Below are 14,015 nucleotides of genomic sequence, written 5' to 3'. Positions count from 1 at the left end.
ACTCCACCTTCGTTGAATTTGAAGGACACAACAAATAGTCCTGACCATGGATTTTATTTAGACCCACATGCATATCTGTACAATGATGACTACTTGCGCTGTCTATATATATATACCAAGCTTTACTGGTTATTCCATTTATTTAACTACAAATTCGACAGGTGATTGCTTCATCACTCCATTTCGCTTAATTTTCACTCTCTGTTCAATCCTGAACGAGGAGCTGTCCAGAACAAGTCATTATTTCTGATAGAGGGTACCGAATACAGAGCAGCGACGACAGGATGATACTACATAACCAGGATATAGTTAAAAAAGGAATTCCTTGATGAGAACAGCATGTTTTGCAATCGGAATATTAAAATGTACATAAGAAAGGTTCTTTTGTTATGTTGTATCTTTTCTCCACACCCAAAACGAAATCCTACTTTTATGCCCATATATGTGTATTTGTAGATATCCAGAAATGCATACAAAAGGCCTTGTCATCGTTCGCACGGGTTTGATAAATTTACTGCTTTATTCCCCTCCAATGCATAATTTACGTCTGAAATAGACTATAGATAAAATTCTCCTGTCGGTGTTGAAATCCGAAAAGTGCCAAAGCGTGGAGAATACTGCTATTTCCCGCCGTATTTTACTTGTAGTGCGTCGTAAAGGCGGTGTGAAGTGTTGTGAAAGACAGTCCGTCATTGTTAGATATGTGGAATAACCAGAGTAGTAAGTATACCAACAGTCGCTGTCCGGTGAGACCAAATAGTAGCCACAGGTACATTTGAGGTGCTTTGGTGTTGTGGAGTAAAGAGAACCGTTTCACTTTGCGTTGTGTTGTTGTTGCTGCTGGAGATTTCATTCATCATGAGTCTAGTTCTAGGCCCAGATAGAACAGTCCTAGGACTAGCCTTAACAATCTAGCCCGACCACATGGCTATGCTTTAACCTGGCGGAAGGTGAGATTGAATTGCAGCGTTCGCAGGTCTCAATTACAGTTGTGCTCTGTCTGTTCCTATATGCATTCTTAGTAAAACCTAGTTCAATGAAATTAAACATTGAGGTCTATTGTCAGCGATTTCGGATATTTACATGCTATGTTTAACGTTTAATCATTGATCTGAGAAGAAGCGCCCTGTGTTTTCTTGTGAAATAGTTTTCAGACACATGTTTTCTGCCCCATGATTTGTTGTCAAATACAAGTATTGAGGGGTCGGAACACAAGTATGATATTTGTATTTCGAGACCTGAACACGAGGAGCATCGAGTGGAGAAGGTAGCCTGCCTTTGCCACAGCGCTGTAATAGCAGGAAGAGTTAACTCAGCTGTTACTTACACATCCAATGTCAAGTGTCTCAATGTAGTGCTTATGTATGTATGCTTTAGTTTTTATGTCTTATGTCTTAACTGCAGTACAGTATCACATGCCCTACCCAGCACTGAGGATCGCTTCAGTGGCCTAATGGTTGGAGCGTCTGCGTTGCATTTGGGTGACCTAGGATCAAATCTGGGTCAGAACACACTAAAAATGTTAAAAATGATGCCTCAGTTAACGTTTAGCACCGAGAGGTTAGAGCAAGGAAAGAGGATTGGTTGGCCTGATGTCAGTGTAAAGTGACATTTCTGGTGTCTTTGGCGTGATACTTCAGTGGCAGCATTTTTATCTTTCATTTTGTTACCTGTGTATGCAAAATTGTACCTGTGCCAGTCTCACTGTAAGACGCCTCGATATATCGGATATAGCACAACCCAAATCTTGTCCCCCAGAAATCTGTGGTGTACTTTCACGTGTTGGATTACAATCAATGAAAACTAAAACTGAAGAATTATATAATATGTAAGTAACACGACATCAGTCACTTCATTTTGTACTGTTAGTGTGTGAATCCTGGGTTATTTGATATCTTGGGTATAAGATGTTGAAAATTACATCAACATAAGCAAACAGAAAAGGATTTCCGTGCAAGAGAGTTTGATTCCACATGCACATGTCATGTTGTTGTTGTTGTGGCAGCATGGCTTCGTCAGCAATACATACAGAACATATTTTGTTGCATACTTCATAAAGGGATTAATGCATGTGTTTGTACAAGTTCTTTAAGTGGTGATTACTTTAATCAGATTGGCTATAAAGCAGAATGGCTATAAAGCAAGATGTATAACTACAATAGATGAGATTTGGCTTACCGGCATGTTGCCATGTTGGGGTTCAGATAATCTTCCCCAAACATTTGACAATGGCTTCTTTTCGCTTTCCTTCACTTAATACATTGATTTTGGATGGTATTCATTGAAACGGCTGACATTTTAGATTTTTTGTTTGTTCAGTAGCTATAAAATAATGATGTTTGTGCTATGGACAAGAGCTCTGACATGCATGATAAAAATACCTTAGTTACATGTATCTCCCCTGTCTTCTGGTCATGTGCACATTTTGCTGAAAAGACGATGGCCATATTCTTGTTTAAGGTGTCATTTCTATTATTGGCAATGCATGTTAATTCTCCAAATATTTCAGCACTCGACTTATCGATCCTTTACACCTCATGTTATGTGTTGTTTTAAACTTGATTCCTTACTTGTCGCAAGTGACGCAAGAAGACACAGTAAATGTACTCACATCTAATGACTCCCCGTCAGCTTACCCCAACCCTGAGCCACTTGTCTGGAAAGGACAGGAGATCTGCTAACTCAGTTTTTCCTGCCATTCCAGCACTGTAGCATTGGCAGGCTCGATCTATACTCCAAGCCTACAAACCCCGTATGTGCTTGGCAGACAAACATAATGTGAGAAGTCTTCTTATTCCATGATCTGTCTTAATCTCCAGGTTACAGCAGTTATGACCAGGGTGGTGCAGATGGGGGTCAGGCAGGATACATGTCCCCAGGGGGGTTCGGCACACCACAGCAGTCCCAGGAACGAAAGGTGAGAAATGCTACTTCTGTGTACATCTATGCTACAAACCTTACTAGTAGCATAAGGAACAATGCGATGCGAACAAGGTTTTACTGAACAAAGCATTGCCTGACCTGCCAGAAAAAAAATGTGTATGAGATCATCTGTTTTCTGTTCCAGAGTCAGTCCTGCACACAAAGTATCATTCCCTGTACCATAGCTCAGATTTGTGTACGAGACAATCTGTTTTCTGTTCCAGAGTCGATCCCGCACACAAAGTATCATTCCCCGTACCATAGCTCAGATTTGTGTACGAGATCATCTGTTTTCTGTTCCAGAGTCGATCCCGCACACAAAGTATCATACCTTTTACTGTAGCTCACATTTGTGTATGAGACTGTCTGTTTTGTGTTCCAGAGTCGATCCCGCACACAAAGTATCATTCCCCATACCATAGCTCAGATTTGTGTACGGGATCATCTGTTTTCTGTTCCAGAGTCGATCCCGCACACAAAGTATCATACCTTTTACTGTAGCTCAGATTTGTGTATGAGACTATCTGTTTTGTGTTCCAGAGTCGATCCTGCACACAAAGTATCATACCTTTTACTGTAGCTCAGATTTGTGGATGAGACTATCTGTTTTCTGTTCCAGAGTCAATCCCGCACACAAAGTATCATTCCCCGTACCATAGCTCAGATTTGTGTATGAGATTATCTGTTTTCTGTTCCAGAGTCGATCCCGCACACAAAGCATCATTCCCTGTACCATAGCTCAGATTCTCAACACCACGCAAGAAGAGGATAACAAGTTTTTCTCAGGAGAGACAGAGATTTCCCAGGTGGGTTGTTCTGGCTGTGAGCTGCTCTTTGTGGTGGCTCTGCCAAAAAAGTTTTTATATCTGCTTCATTTAAGACAGTTAAATAAAAAAGTTTGTATGGGCAGAAATGAGTGTTATGCTGAAATTTCATTTGTTTCGTCAGTTATCTTTGTTGACAGTGGTTATGTTTACTCTGTAGGTGACGATAGTAGGACTGGTGAGGTCTGTGAAAGAGTCCTCGACAAGGATAGACTACGAGATTGATGACATGTCTGGCCCTCTTCTTGAGGTCAAGCAGTTTGTAGACAATGATGTAAGTCATTGTTGTTTTTGTGTGTGAAAAATGATGTAAGTCATTGTTGTTTTTGTGTGTGAACAGTGATGCAAGTGATTGTTGATTTTGTGCATGAACGTTGGTGCAAGTGATTGTTGATTTTGTGTGTGAACAGTGATGCAAGTCATCGTTGACTTTGTGTGTGAACAATGATGCAAGTCATCGTTGATTTTGTGTGTGAACAGTGATGTAAGTCATCGTTGTTTTTGTGTGAACAAAGATGTCATTGTTGTTTTTGTGTGTAAACAATGATGCAAATCATCGTTGATTTTGTGTGTGAACAGTGATGTAAGTCATCATTGTTTTTGTGTGTGAACATTGATGTAAGTCTTCGTTGTTCTTGTGTGCGAACAGTGATGTACGTCATCATTGATTTTGTGTGTACAGTGATGTAAGTCGTTGTTTTTGTGTGCAAACAATGAGGTAAGTCATTGTTGATTTTGTTTGTGAACAATGATGTAAGTTGTCGTTTTTTGTGTGTGAACAATGAGGTAAGTCATCTTTGATTTTGTATGCAAACAATGAGGTAAGTCATTGTTGATTTTGTTTGTGAACAGTGATGTTAGTCATCGTTGTTTTTGTGTGAACAATGATGTAAGTCATTGTTAGTGTTTTGTGTGTGAACAATGATGTAAGTCATTGTTAGTGTTTTGTGTGTGAACAATGATGTAAGTCATCGTTGCTTTGTGTGAACAATGATGTACGTCATCGTTGTTTTTGTGTGTGAACAATGACGTAAGTCTTTGTTGTTTTTGTGTGAACAATGATGCAAGTGTTTGTTGTTTTTATGTGAACAATGATGTAAGTTGTCGTTTTTTGTGTGTAAACAATGAGGTAAATCATCCTTGATTTTGTGTGTGAACAGTGATGTAAGTCATCATTGATTTTATGTGTGAACAGTGATGTAAGCAGACATGATTTTTTTCCGCTTTTTAGCGGAATTCCGCTGTTTCTTTGTTCAGTTTCGATTAATTTACCTGTTTTCCGCAGATTTTTCCAGCTTCCGGGGCCTAAGCGGCCCCTGGACCCCGGCCTTTTTTTGCTATGATAGTAAATTTCAGCTATTTTCTTGGTTCACCACAATCATGTCTGTGTAAGTCATCGTTGTTTTTGTGTGCCAAACTAGCAGCGTTACTAGATCACCATGCACATGCCCCCTAATGCAGGCATATTTATCTGTAATTTGAAGCCCCAAGGGATCAGGCGGAATGTTACTTCCGGAACATTACACCGCTTCTTATATTGATGGATTAAATGTTGGCTTGTAGTCAAAACTGGAGGTTACAATTGGCCCTTTATGTTAACAGCCCCAAAGAAGGAAATTTAATGTTACTACAGACTACAGAGGGAAAATGGCTGAAAACAATCAACATTGTATTTGTTGTGCAGGAGAATGTGCCTGATGAGGAGCGTGTGCAGGCCATGAGAGAGAACACGTACGTGCGGGCCTACGGACACGTGCGAGCGTTTCAGGGAAAGCACAGTGTGGTGGCCTTCAAGCTCATGCCTCTGACAGATATGAATGAGTTGTCGTGTCATTTGTTAGAAGTTGTTCACGCCCACATGGTACTGTCCCAGCAAGGAGCGGTAAGATGGTCGTGTTTGAAATACGATAACGGGTTGATGTAAATGTCAGGGTTCTTACTCGCTCAGCTGTTTAATGTGGACTATGGGACTTTCAGACTGTTTCACACAGAGCTAAATATCAACCAGGTATAAGGGTAGGAATCTGAATAACTGATTGTGAACAATTTACAAGATTCCTGAGGGGGTCATTTCAAATTTTCCTCTAACATATTGTGCTGGCATTTCCAGTCGATCACTTATCTCTTGGGCTGATGTTCCAGGCCTTTTCCAGGAAATCATGAGATATAGCATTAGGAAAATCTTACATGTATGTCAGATGAGAAGGTCTGTTGTTCATAAATTTTAAGGGTGAAATGTAGAAACTGTATAAAGAGGCTGGAGAAGAAGTTGTCACATGGACATTCTTGCAGTTTTGAATGATTACATGACAGTATTTATCAAAGTTCACAGTGATTTTAAGAAGATCAGTGAAAGAGTATGTTTAGAGTGTACTTTCTTAACAGAGTGGCGGTGCTTCTACGTCTGCGTTTCCCACCCCAGGGGGTGCTATGAACATGGATACGTCTGGGGGCCTCACAGGCACACAACAGCAGGTATGTCAAAACTCCAGGGATGCAGTGGTTCATCAACACATTCAAGCAGTTTTTGCTCAGAATTGTGAAGATAAAACACCAGTTTATGCTTTCATGGACCCACTTTTTAAATTTTGCAAAAGTGGGTTGATCTGTTAAAACAAGGCTGTGTGTGTGACGACATATGTCAGATGCGTGCCTGGTATTGTAAGTCGGGATGTAGCGTCCTTAACCAGACTGTGTGTGACGAGGTTTGTCAGATGTGTGCCTGGTATTGTAAGTCAGTTTGTAGCATCTTTAACCAGGCTGTGTGTGACGAGGTTTGTCAGGTATGTGCCTGGTATTGTAAGTCGAGTTGTAACATCCTTAACCAGACTGTGTGTGACGAGGTTTGTCAGGTATGTGCCTGGCATTGTAAGTCGGGTTGTAATATCCTTAACCAGGCTGTGTGTGACGAGGTTTGTCAGGTGTGTGCCTGGTATTGTAAGTCAGGTTGTAACATCCTTAACCAGACTGTGTGTGACGAGGTTTGTCAGGTGTGTGCCTGGTATTGTAAGTCAGGTTGTAACATCCTTAACCAGGCTGTGTGTGACGAGGTTTGTCAGATGAGTGCTTGGTATTGTAAGTTGAGTTTCAACATCCTTAGCTAGACTGTGTGTGACGAGGTTTGTCAGGTATGTGCCTGGTATTGTAAGTCGGGTCGTAACATCCTTAACCAGGCTGTGTGTGACGAGATTTGTCAGGTATGTGCCTGGTATTGTAAGTCGGGTTGTAACATCCTTAACCAGGCTGTGTGTGTGACGAGGTTTGTCAGGTGTGTGCCTGGTATTGTAAGTCAGGTTGATGTATCTTTAACCAGGATGTGTCTGTGACGAGGTTTGTCATGTATGTGCCTGGTATTGTTTGTCGAGTTGTAGCATCCTTAACCAGACTGTGTGTGACGAGGTATGTCAGGTATGTGCCTGGTATTCTAAGTTGGGTTGTAGTATCTTTAACCAGGATGTGTGTGTGACGAGGTTTGTCAGGTGTGTGCCTGGTATTGTAAGTTGAGTTTTAACATCCTTAACCAGACCGTGTGTGACGAGGTTTGTCAGATATGTGCCTGGTATTGTAAGTCAGGTTGATGTAGTATCTTTAACCAGGATGTGTGTGTGACGAGGTTTGTCAGGTGTGTGCCTGGTATTGTTTGTCGGGTTGTAGCATCCTTAACCAGGCTGTGTGTGACGGGGTATGTCAGGTATGTGCCTGGTATTGTAAGTCGGGTTGTAGTATCTTTAACCAGGATGTGTGTGTGACGAGGTTTGTCAGGTATGTGCCTGGTATTGTAAGTCGGGTTGTAGTATCTTTAACCAGGATGTGTGTGTGACGAGGTTTGTCAGGTATGTGCCTGGTATTGTAAGTCAGGTTGTAACATCCTTAACCAGACTGTGTGTGACGAGGTTTGTCAGGTGTGTGCCTGGTATTGTAAGTCAGGTTGTAACATCCTTAACCAGACTGTGTGTGACGAGGTTTGTCAGGTGTGTGCCTGGTATTGTAAGTCGAGTTGTAACATCCTTAACCAGACTGTGCGTGACGAGGTTTGTCAGGTATGTGCCTGGTATTGTAAGTCGGGTTGTGATATCCTTAACCAGACTGTGTGTGACGAGGTATGTCAGGTATGTGCCTGGTATTGTAAGTCTATTTGTAACATCCTTAACCAGACTGTGTGTGACGAGGTTTGTCAGGTGTGTGCCTGGTATTGTAAGTCAGGTTGTAACATCCTTAACCAGACTGTGTGTGACGAGGTTTGTCAGGTGTGTGCCTGGTATTGTAAGTCGAGTTGTAACATCCTTAACCAGACTGTGCGTGACGAGGTTTGTCAGGTATGTGCCTGGTATTGTAAGTCGGGTTGTGATATCCTTAACCAGACTGTGTGTGACAAGGTATGTCAGGTGTGTTCCTGGTATTGTAAGTCAGGTTGTAACATCCTTAACCAGGCTGTGTGTGATGAGATTTGTCAGGTGTGTGCCTGGTATTGTAAGTCAGGTTGTAATATCTTTAACCAGGATGTGTGTGACGAGGTTTGTCAGGTGTGTGCCTAGCATTGTAAGTCAGGTTGTAACATCCTTAACCAGACTGTGTGTGACGAGGTTTGTCAGGTGTGTGCCTGGTGTTGTAAGTCGAGTTGTAACATCCTTAACCAGGCTGTGTGTGACAAGGTATGTCAGGTGTGTTCCTGGTATTGTAAGTCAGGTTGTAACATCCTTAACCAGGCTGTGTGTGACGAGATTTGTCAGGTGTGTGCCTGGTATTGTAAGTCAGGTTGTAATATCTTTAACCAGGATGTGTGTGACGAGGTTTGTCAGGTGTGTTCCTGGTATTGTAAGTCAGGTTGTAACATCCTTAACCAGGCTGTGTGTGACGAGGTATGTCAGGTGTGTGCCTGGTATTGTAAGTCGGGTTGTAGTATCTTTAACCAGGCTGTGTGTGACGAGGTATGTCAGGTATGGGCCTGGTATTGTAAGTCGGGTTGTAGTATCTTTAACCAGGCTGTGTGTGACGAGGTATGTCAGGTATGTGCCTGGTATTGTAAGTCGGGTTGTAGTATCTTTAACCAGGATGTGTGTGTGACGAGGCCCAGTATTGTGTGGTAGTTTTAACAACATGGAGCTCTAACAAGTTTTGATCTATCTGACTAATGAAAGTGTTATTGTAGAAATAAAACAAGACCCATGTGACATGTTTTCATGCATTATTTTCAGGTCCACACATTAATTAAGAACAATTTTACAGAAGAAGGTGCAAACATAGTTTCCATTTGCCAACAGTTGAAAGGTGTTTCTGAGAAGGCTATCAGGTTTGTGTCGCTTGTATTCTCATCTGTCAACATTTGGTATTTGCATGTACACGTATCAACACGTGGTATTGTCATCTGTCAACACCTGGTATTTCCATGCATCAAATGGTATTCACATGTATCAACACCTGGTATTCACATGTATCAACACCTGGTATTCACATGTATCAACACCTGGTATTAACATGTATCAGCACCTGATTTCTGGTATTCCCATGTATCAACACCTGGTATTCCCATGTATCAACACCTGGTATTCACATGTATCCTCACATGGTTTCTGGTATTCACATATATTAACATCTGATATTCACATGTATCAACTCATGGCATAGCCATGTATCAACACTGGCATTCTCATCTGTCAACATCTGATGTTCATCTGTTACCTTTGTGGATGTAGAGAGAGATGGGTTGCAGTCAGGATTAAAACACGTTGAAATGATAAGAAGAAAAAATGTATCTGACTGCAGCATTCACTGCGTCACAGAATGTACATATTGGTTTTGTGGTCTCATCTTGACATTATGAACAGAATATTCACTGCTAACAGTTGATTTACACACTTTATCTGAGAATATCCTAAAAGATGAGGAGCCCTCTCAGCAGCTTCCATACATTCACACATGAAGCTATGCGTGAATTTATATCATTAGAGCTACTTGCTTACTGAGCCTTTAAGCGATCTTTCATACACTATGAGTGAGAGAAACTAAAATGCAATAGTGCTTCTGGGCTTCCATACTTTTATACATTTAGGAAGCTATACATACTTAAACATGATGGTATATCTGGCCTTCCAAATTTTTATACAATTTGGAAACTATTCATGACCGCAGCATTTAGTGGCTAGATCCACTTTTAACAAGTATTGTGTAATATCTTGTAATAAGCGTGCCATAAAACTTGCACCCACTTACACCAGAATAGTTCATGCAATAAGCAGGTAAAGGGCAAAAATTTGTACGGCACTTTAAATGATGATAAAAAGGCAAAAATCTGCAGCATTCACTGCATCACAGGATGTACAGATCGGTGTTGTGACATCATCGAAAAATACACGAAAACTGTCTAATTTATCATGATTTATCATGATTCTGGTGGTTTTTCCATAAATCTGGTAATATACTGTCTCTCGGATTACAGTTAAAAGTAACCCCCTATACCAATAGACCGAAATATCACAGGAGGTCCAGTTGTAACTTGGATCCAACAAACATATCCTTGTACTTTATCCTGTGGTTGTAGGAGGGTAAACAACTGTAATAAAAGAAACGCTGTTTCACATATGCAGAGAATAAAAATTAGGCAATGTGATACATACATATTGTCATAATAAGTTGTCCCCCTTGTAATATAATCCATTATTCCAGCATGAGTTATCTCCCTTGAATTGCTTAAAACTTAACAGTGACTTTCATACAGTTAAAAATACTGAATTCCAGGGTCTACTCATTACTTAAGGAATATATGTATTAATGTAATACATAAGCACACCTAAAATAAGACATAACAGATATGTTTAGCTCAGAAGTTCACAGATAACTTCACAGAACAGATGTACCGAAGAGATAGGTTAGAAACAAGGGTCATGATGTCACCGTAGCATCCAAGGCTAAATTCTCAAAACTGTGACAACTTGAAGAATTTAGGAAAAAGGTGAGGAGGAATAAAGTTAATGTTGATATTTGAGCCCAAAAACTTACACTGTAAATGGGTGCAGGAGTGAAATTTAGGCTTAAGTCAACAGTTCAGTCAAGAGCGTCTGTTCCCATGTGAAATGCCAATATATCTAAACGTACCTCCAAAACTGGAGAACGGTAACCATATCGCTTGATATATCTGTGATAGCGCCCTTAATTAGCTACATAGAAATGTCTACAAGAAATGTTCTAAAAAAGACTGTGAACTTATTGTCATAATGAAAAGTTCATTCTGTAGAAACAAGAACTGTCATCGTTGGATGGGACGAAAGTAGGTTGTGCATGTTCCATTCCTAACCACATGAAACTTAGCTTAGCGAACCTTTCCATCTTCCCCTGGAATGACATCAATGAGGGCCTCAGATGGCCACTGATTCTTCTGAAGATTTTTCTTCTTGAGAAGTATGACGGATTTGATGTTTGGTTCATCAGATTGCCGTTTACGATGCGGTTGAAGTGTATGGAGATACTATCGTCTCCAGAGATTCCAGAATGAATCTGCTAAGAAGTGCACACGTTTTGTTTGGCTTTTGTACATATCATTCAGATTGCACTGTGTAAACTCCTAACATTGGCCTGTTTTCTGATGAAGCAGAGTGAAGAAGGTGTGAATGAATCAAGGCTTTAACCCTCTTTGTTTCCTGTGATATCGCTAGTCCTCAAAATCTGGATCAGAGATTAAAACTGTTGGGGATTATGACTTTGTAAGATAGCTTTCTCACCTACCCTGAGCAGTATTCAAAGAGATGTCACTAGTTTTCGCACCTTTGAGGAGTAATTTTAATCAACTGGCAAAGTGACATGTCACTCCTGAGTAGTTCAATGCCAAATATATAATTTTACATTATCAGAGCCAGTCATTCATTCTTCATTAAAGCAGTCAAGGAACACGATTAATTCTGGATTGTTTTTGGTTTTAATCGACCACTGTAGCCGGTCATTGTTAGCCATTCCAAACAGTCATTGTGTTGTACACAGTTCACAGTTATTTCATCTAAATAATAGTACTACTTACAATATATGAATCAAGTCCACCTCATAGCTTCCTCTCTGGCTGTCGGGGGAAGGTCTGCCAGCAACTTGCGGATGGGCATGGGCTTCCCCCGGGCTCAGTCTGGTTTCCTCCCACCACAATACTGGCCACTGTTGTGTAAGTGGAATATTCTTGAGTACAGCGTAAAACACAAATAAATAAATATAATATATGATTCAATGGTTTTTCACTGTAAATTCTTGACTGCGAAATCCATGAAAATTAGTTCCACTCAGAAATTATGTACTTCACAGTATATTTCATTATTTTCAAATTTTTTTTCTTTTTCAGAGATGCAATTGAATTTTTGAGCAGTGAAGGCCATATTTACTCTACCATAGATGAAGACCATTTCAAGGCCACAGACTCCTAAGCAGCTAGTGGATCACTGGATCTTTGGTTTTGTTCTTTATTGTAAATTGTCCACACTTCTGGAAGCTCCATTTCTTGTCCACACTGTACAGGGTGTAACATTGACAATTCAATGTTAACTTGCCAATTTTTCTGTTAACCCACACCGTTCATAGTTCATAGCTGAAGAGATATACACATATCTGTGGTTCTAGAAGAATATTGGTGGTTCCAGAAGGAGTTGCAATGTGTTTGTGGTTCCAGAAGGACTGGCAATGTATTTGTAGTTCTGGAAGGACTTGCAAGATATTTGTGGTTCCAGAAGGACGTGCAATGTACTTGCCGTTCCAGAAGGACATGCAAGATGTTTGTGGTTCCAGAAGGACTTGCAAGATATTTGTGGTTCCAGAAGGACTTGCAACATATTTGATTTCCCAGGAGAACTTGCAAAGTATTTGTGGCCCTAGAAGGATTTGCACCATACATGTACAAGTGATTCTATAAGATAGTTTACATGAGCCACATTCTGGCAGAAGGCAGATTTGGGCGTGTCATGTGATCGTGGCTGGCAGAAGGCAGATTTGGGCGTGTCATGTGATGTGATTGTGGCTGGCAGAAGGCAGATTTGGGCATGTCATGTGATCGTGGCTGGCAGAAGGCAGATTTGGGCGTGTTGTGATCGTGGCTGGCAAAAGGCAGATTTGGGTATGTCATGTGATCGTGGCTGGCCATTCACATGAATGCAGATTATTTGTTAGTGTCCCCTTTAATGCAACCTTTTAAGAATGAGGCATTTCTGTAGTGTTTTAAGATTGAACCATGCTCACAATAAACCAGACACATTCATCACCAATAATATTTACTTATTGGATTTGAAGGCGGAAGGCAGCCAGATCAGACCAGACCAGACCAGACCAGACCAGTATCAAGTTAAATGCACTAGCACGATGATGTAAATAGCCTGTATCCAGTCCACATTCTGTCACTCATGATACCATCTCATCCAGTCTGGTCATTCTGTTTGCAGTCCGGGTAAAAAAAAGCAGACATACATTCTAACAAAGTCTGATGATGTTTTGTTGTGTCAAGAGTGGTGAACTAAACTCATTATAAGTGAAACTCCAATTGAACAGTAAATAATAAATCTCACCATAATGCTGGTTGTCGTCGCATTAGTGAAATATTCCTGAGGATGGTGTAAAACTCCAATTGAACAGTAAATAATAAATCTCACCATAATCCTGGTTGTCATATACAGGTGTGAATGTGAAATGTTTTTAGTTACGGCGTGACACAAGCACCAGTCAAATAAATAAGTGAAATAAATGAATTAAGGGTGATGGATTCTGGTCTTACATTCATGTAAATTCTGTGCCTATGTTATTTACCATAACATTACAAAATTCATCACTTTACTTCTTGTGTGTTGGAGTACTGCATGTATTGAGCTGAGGTTGTGCAGTAGGGGAGTTTTGAGTTCAAACTCAAAATGCTTTTGAAGGTAAAAACACTGATCCTGTAAGTTGTGAAAAATGTTGGGCAATGTTTGCAGACATTAATTTACCAATCACTTGTCTGACCGTGTTCCTTTACCAATCACTTGTCTGACCGTGTTCCTTTACCAATCACTTGTCTTACCGTGTTCAAGGGGCACAAATGACACCCCTTTGCTTTAGAAACTTCTGAAGTTCACAAAAGTTCAACTCCTCAATTTTCTTAATTTTATACTTTAAATAACTTTTTGCAAAACTTTTTGCGAAACCTTTTTCCAACACCCATGTTATAGCAAATATGATCCCGCAATAGTTGCATGACATTTTTTACCAGAAGAGTTCGAACTCAAAACTTCCCAATGACATTATGTTGATGCCCTGACCTTCAACTCCCTTTTG

General features: G+C 40.5%; 1 protein-coding gene across 3 annotated transcripts; it reads left to right on the top strand.

Annotated features, from left to right (window-relative positions):
- The first annotated feature begins 570 nt into the window (after positions 1-570).
- LOC135472595 (replication protein A 32 kDa subunit-A-like) lies at positions 571-13,548 on the top strand. 3 transcript variants are annotated; one of them, XR_010444540.1, is made up of 9 exons: positions 571-720; positions 2,820-2,917; positions 3,621-3,728; positions 3,907-4,020; positions 5,431-5,628; positions 6,132-6,221; positions 8,942-9,036; positions 12,064-12,742; positions 12,782-13,548. XR_010444540.1 is itself a non-coding variant. In XM_064752163.1 (8 exons), the coding sequence occupies exons 1-8, from the start codon at positions 702-704 to the stop codon at positions 12,143-12,145; spliced, it is 804 nt and encodes a 267-aa protein (XP_064608233.1). In that variant the 5' UTR covers positions 571-701; the 3' UTR covers positions 12,146-13,547. The 3 variants fall into 3 exon arrangements, 2 of the variants coding, with proteins under 2 accessions (XP_064608233.1, XP_064608234.1); XM_064752163.1 differs by having other exon boundaries at positions 12,064-13,547; XM_064752164.1 differs by lacking the exon at positions 571-720 and adding an exon at positions 868-950 and having other exon boundaries at positions 12,064-13,546.
- Positions 13,549-14,015: the final 467 nt, after the last annotated feature.

This window comes from Liolophura sinensis, chromosome 8 (genome assembly GCF_032854445.1).
Source record: "Liolophura sinensis isolate JHLJ2023 chromosome 8, CUHK_Ljap_v2, whole genome shotgun sequence".
Classification (NCBI taxonomy): Eukaryota; Metazoa; Mollusca; class Polyplacophora; order Chitonida; family Chitonidae; genus Liolophura; species Liolophura sinensis.
Note: the sequence above shows the minus strand (reverse complement) of the source record. Positions and strands in the feature narration are given on the sequence as shown.

Excerpts from the sequence above, each read along its gene's own strand:
- LOC135472595 (XM_064752163.1), top strand. Across the intron at positions 3,729-3,906 it reads GAGAGACAGAGATTTCCCAG|GTGACGATAGTAGGACTGGT; the intron begins GTGGGTTGTTCT and ends TTTACTCTGTAG. Across the intron at positions 6,222-8,941 it reads TCACAGGCACACAACAGCAG|GTCCACACATTAATTAAGAA; the intron begins GTATGTCAAAAC and ends CATTATTTTCAG.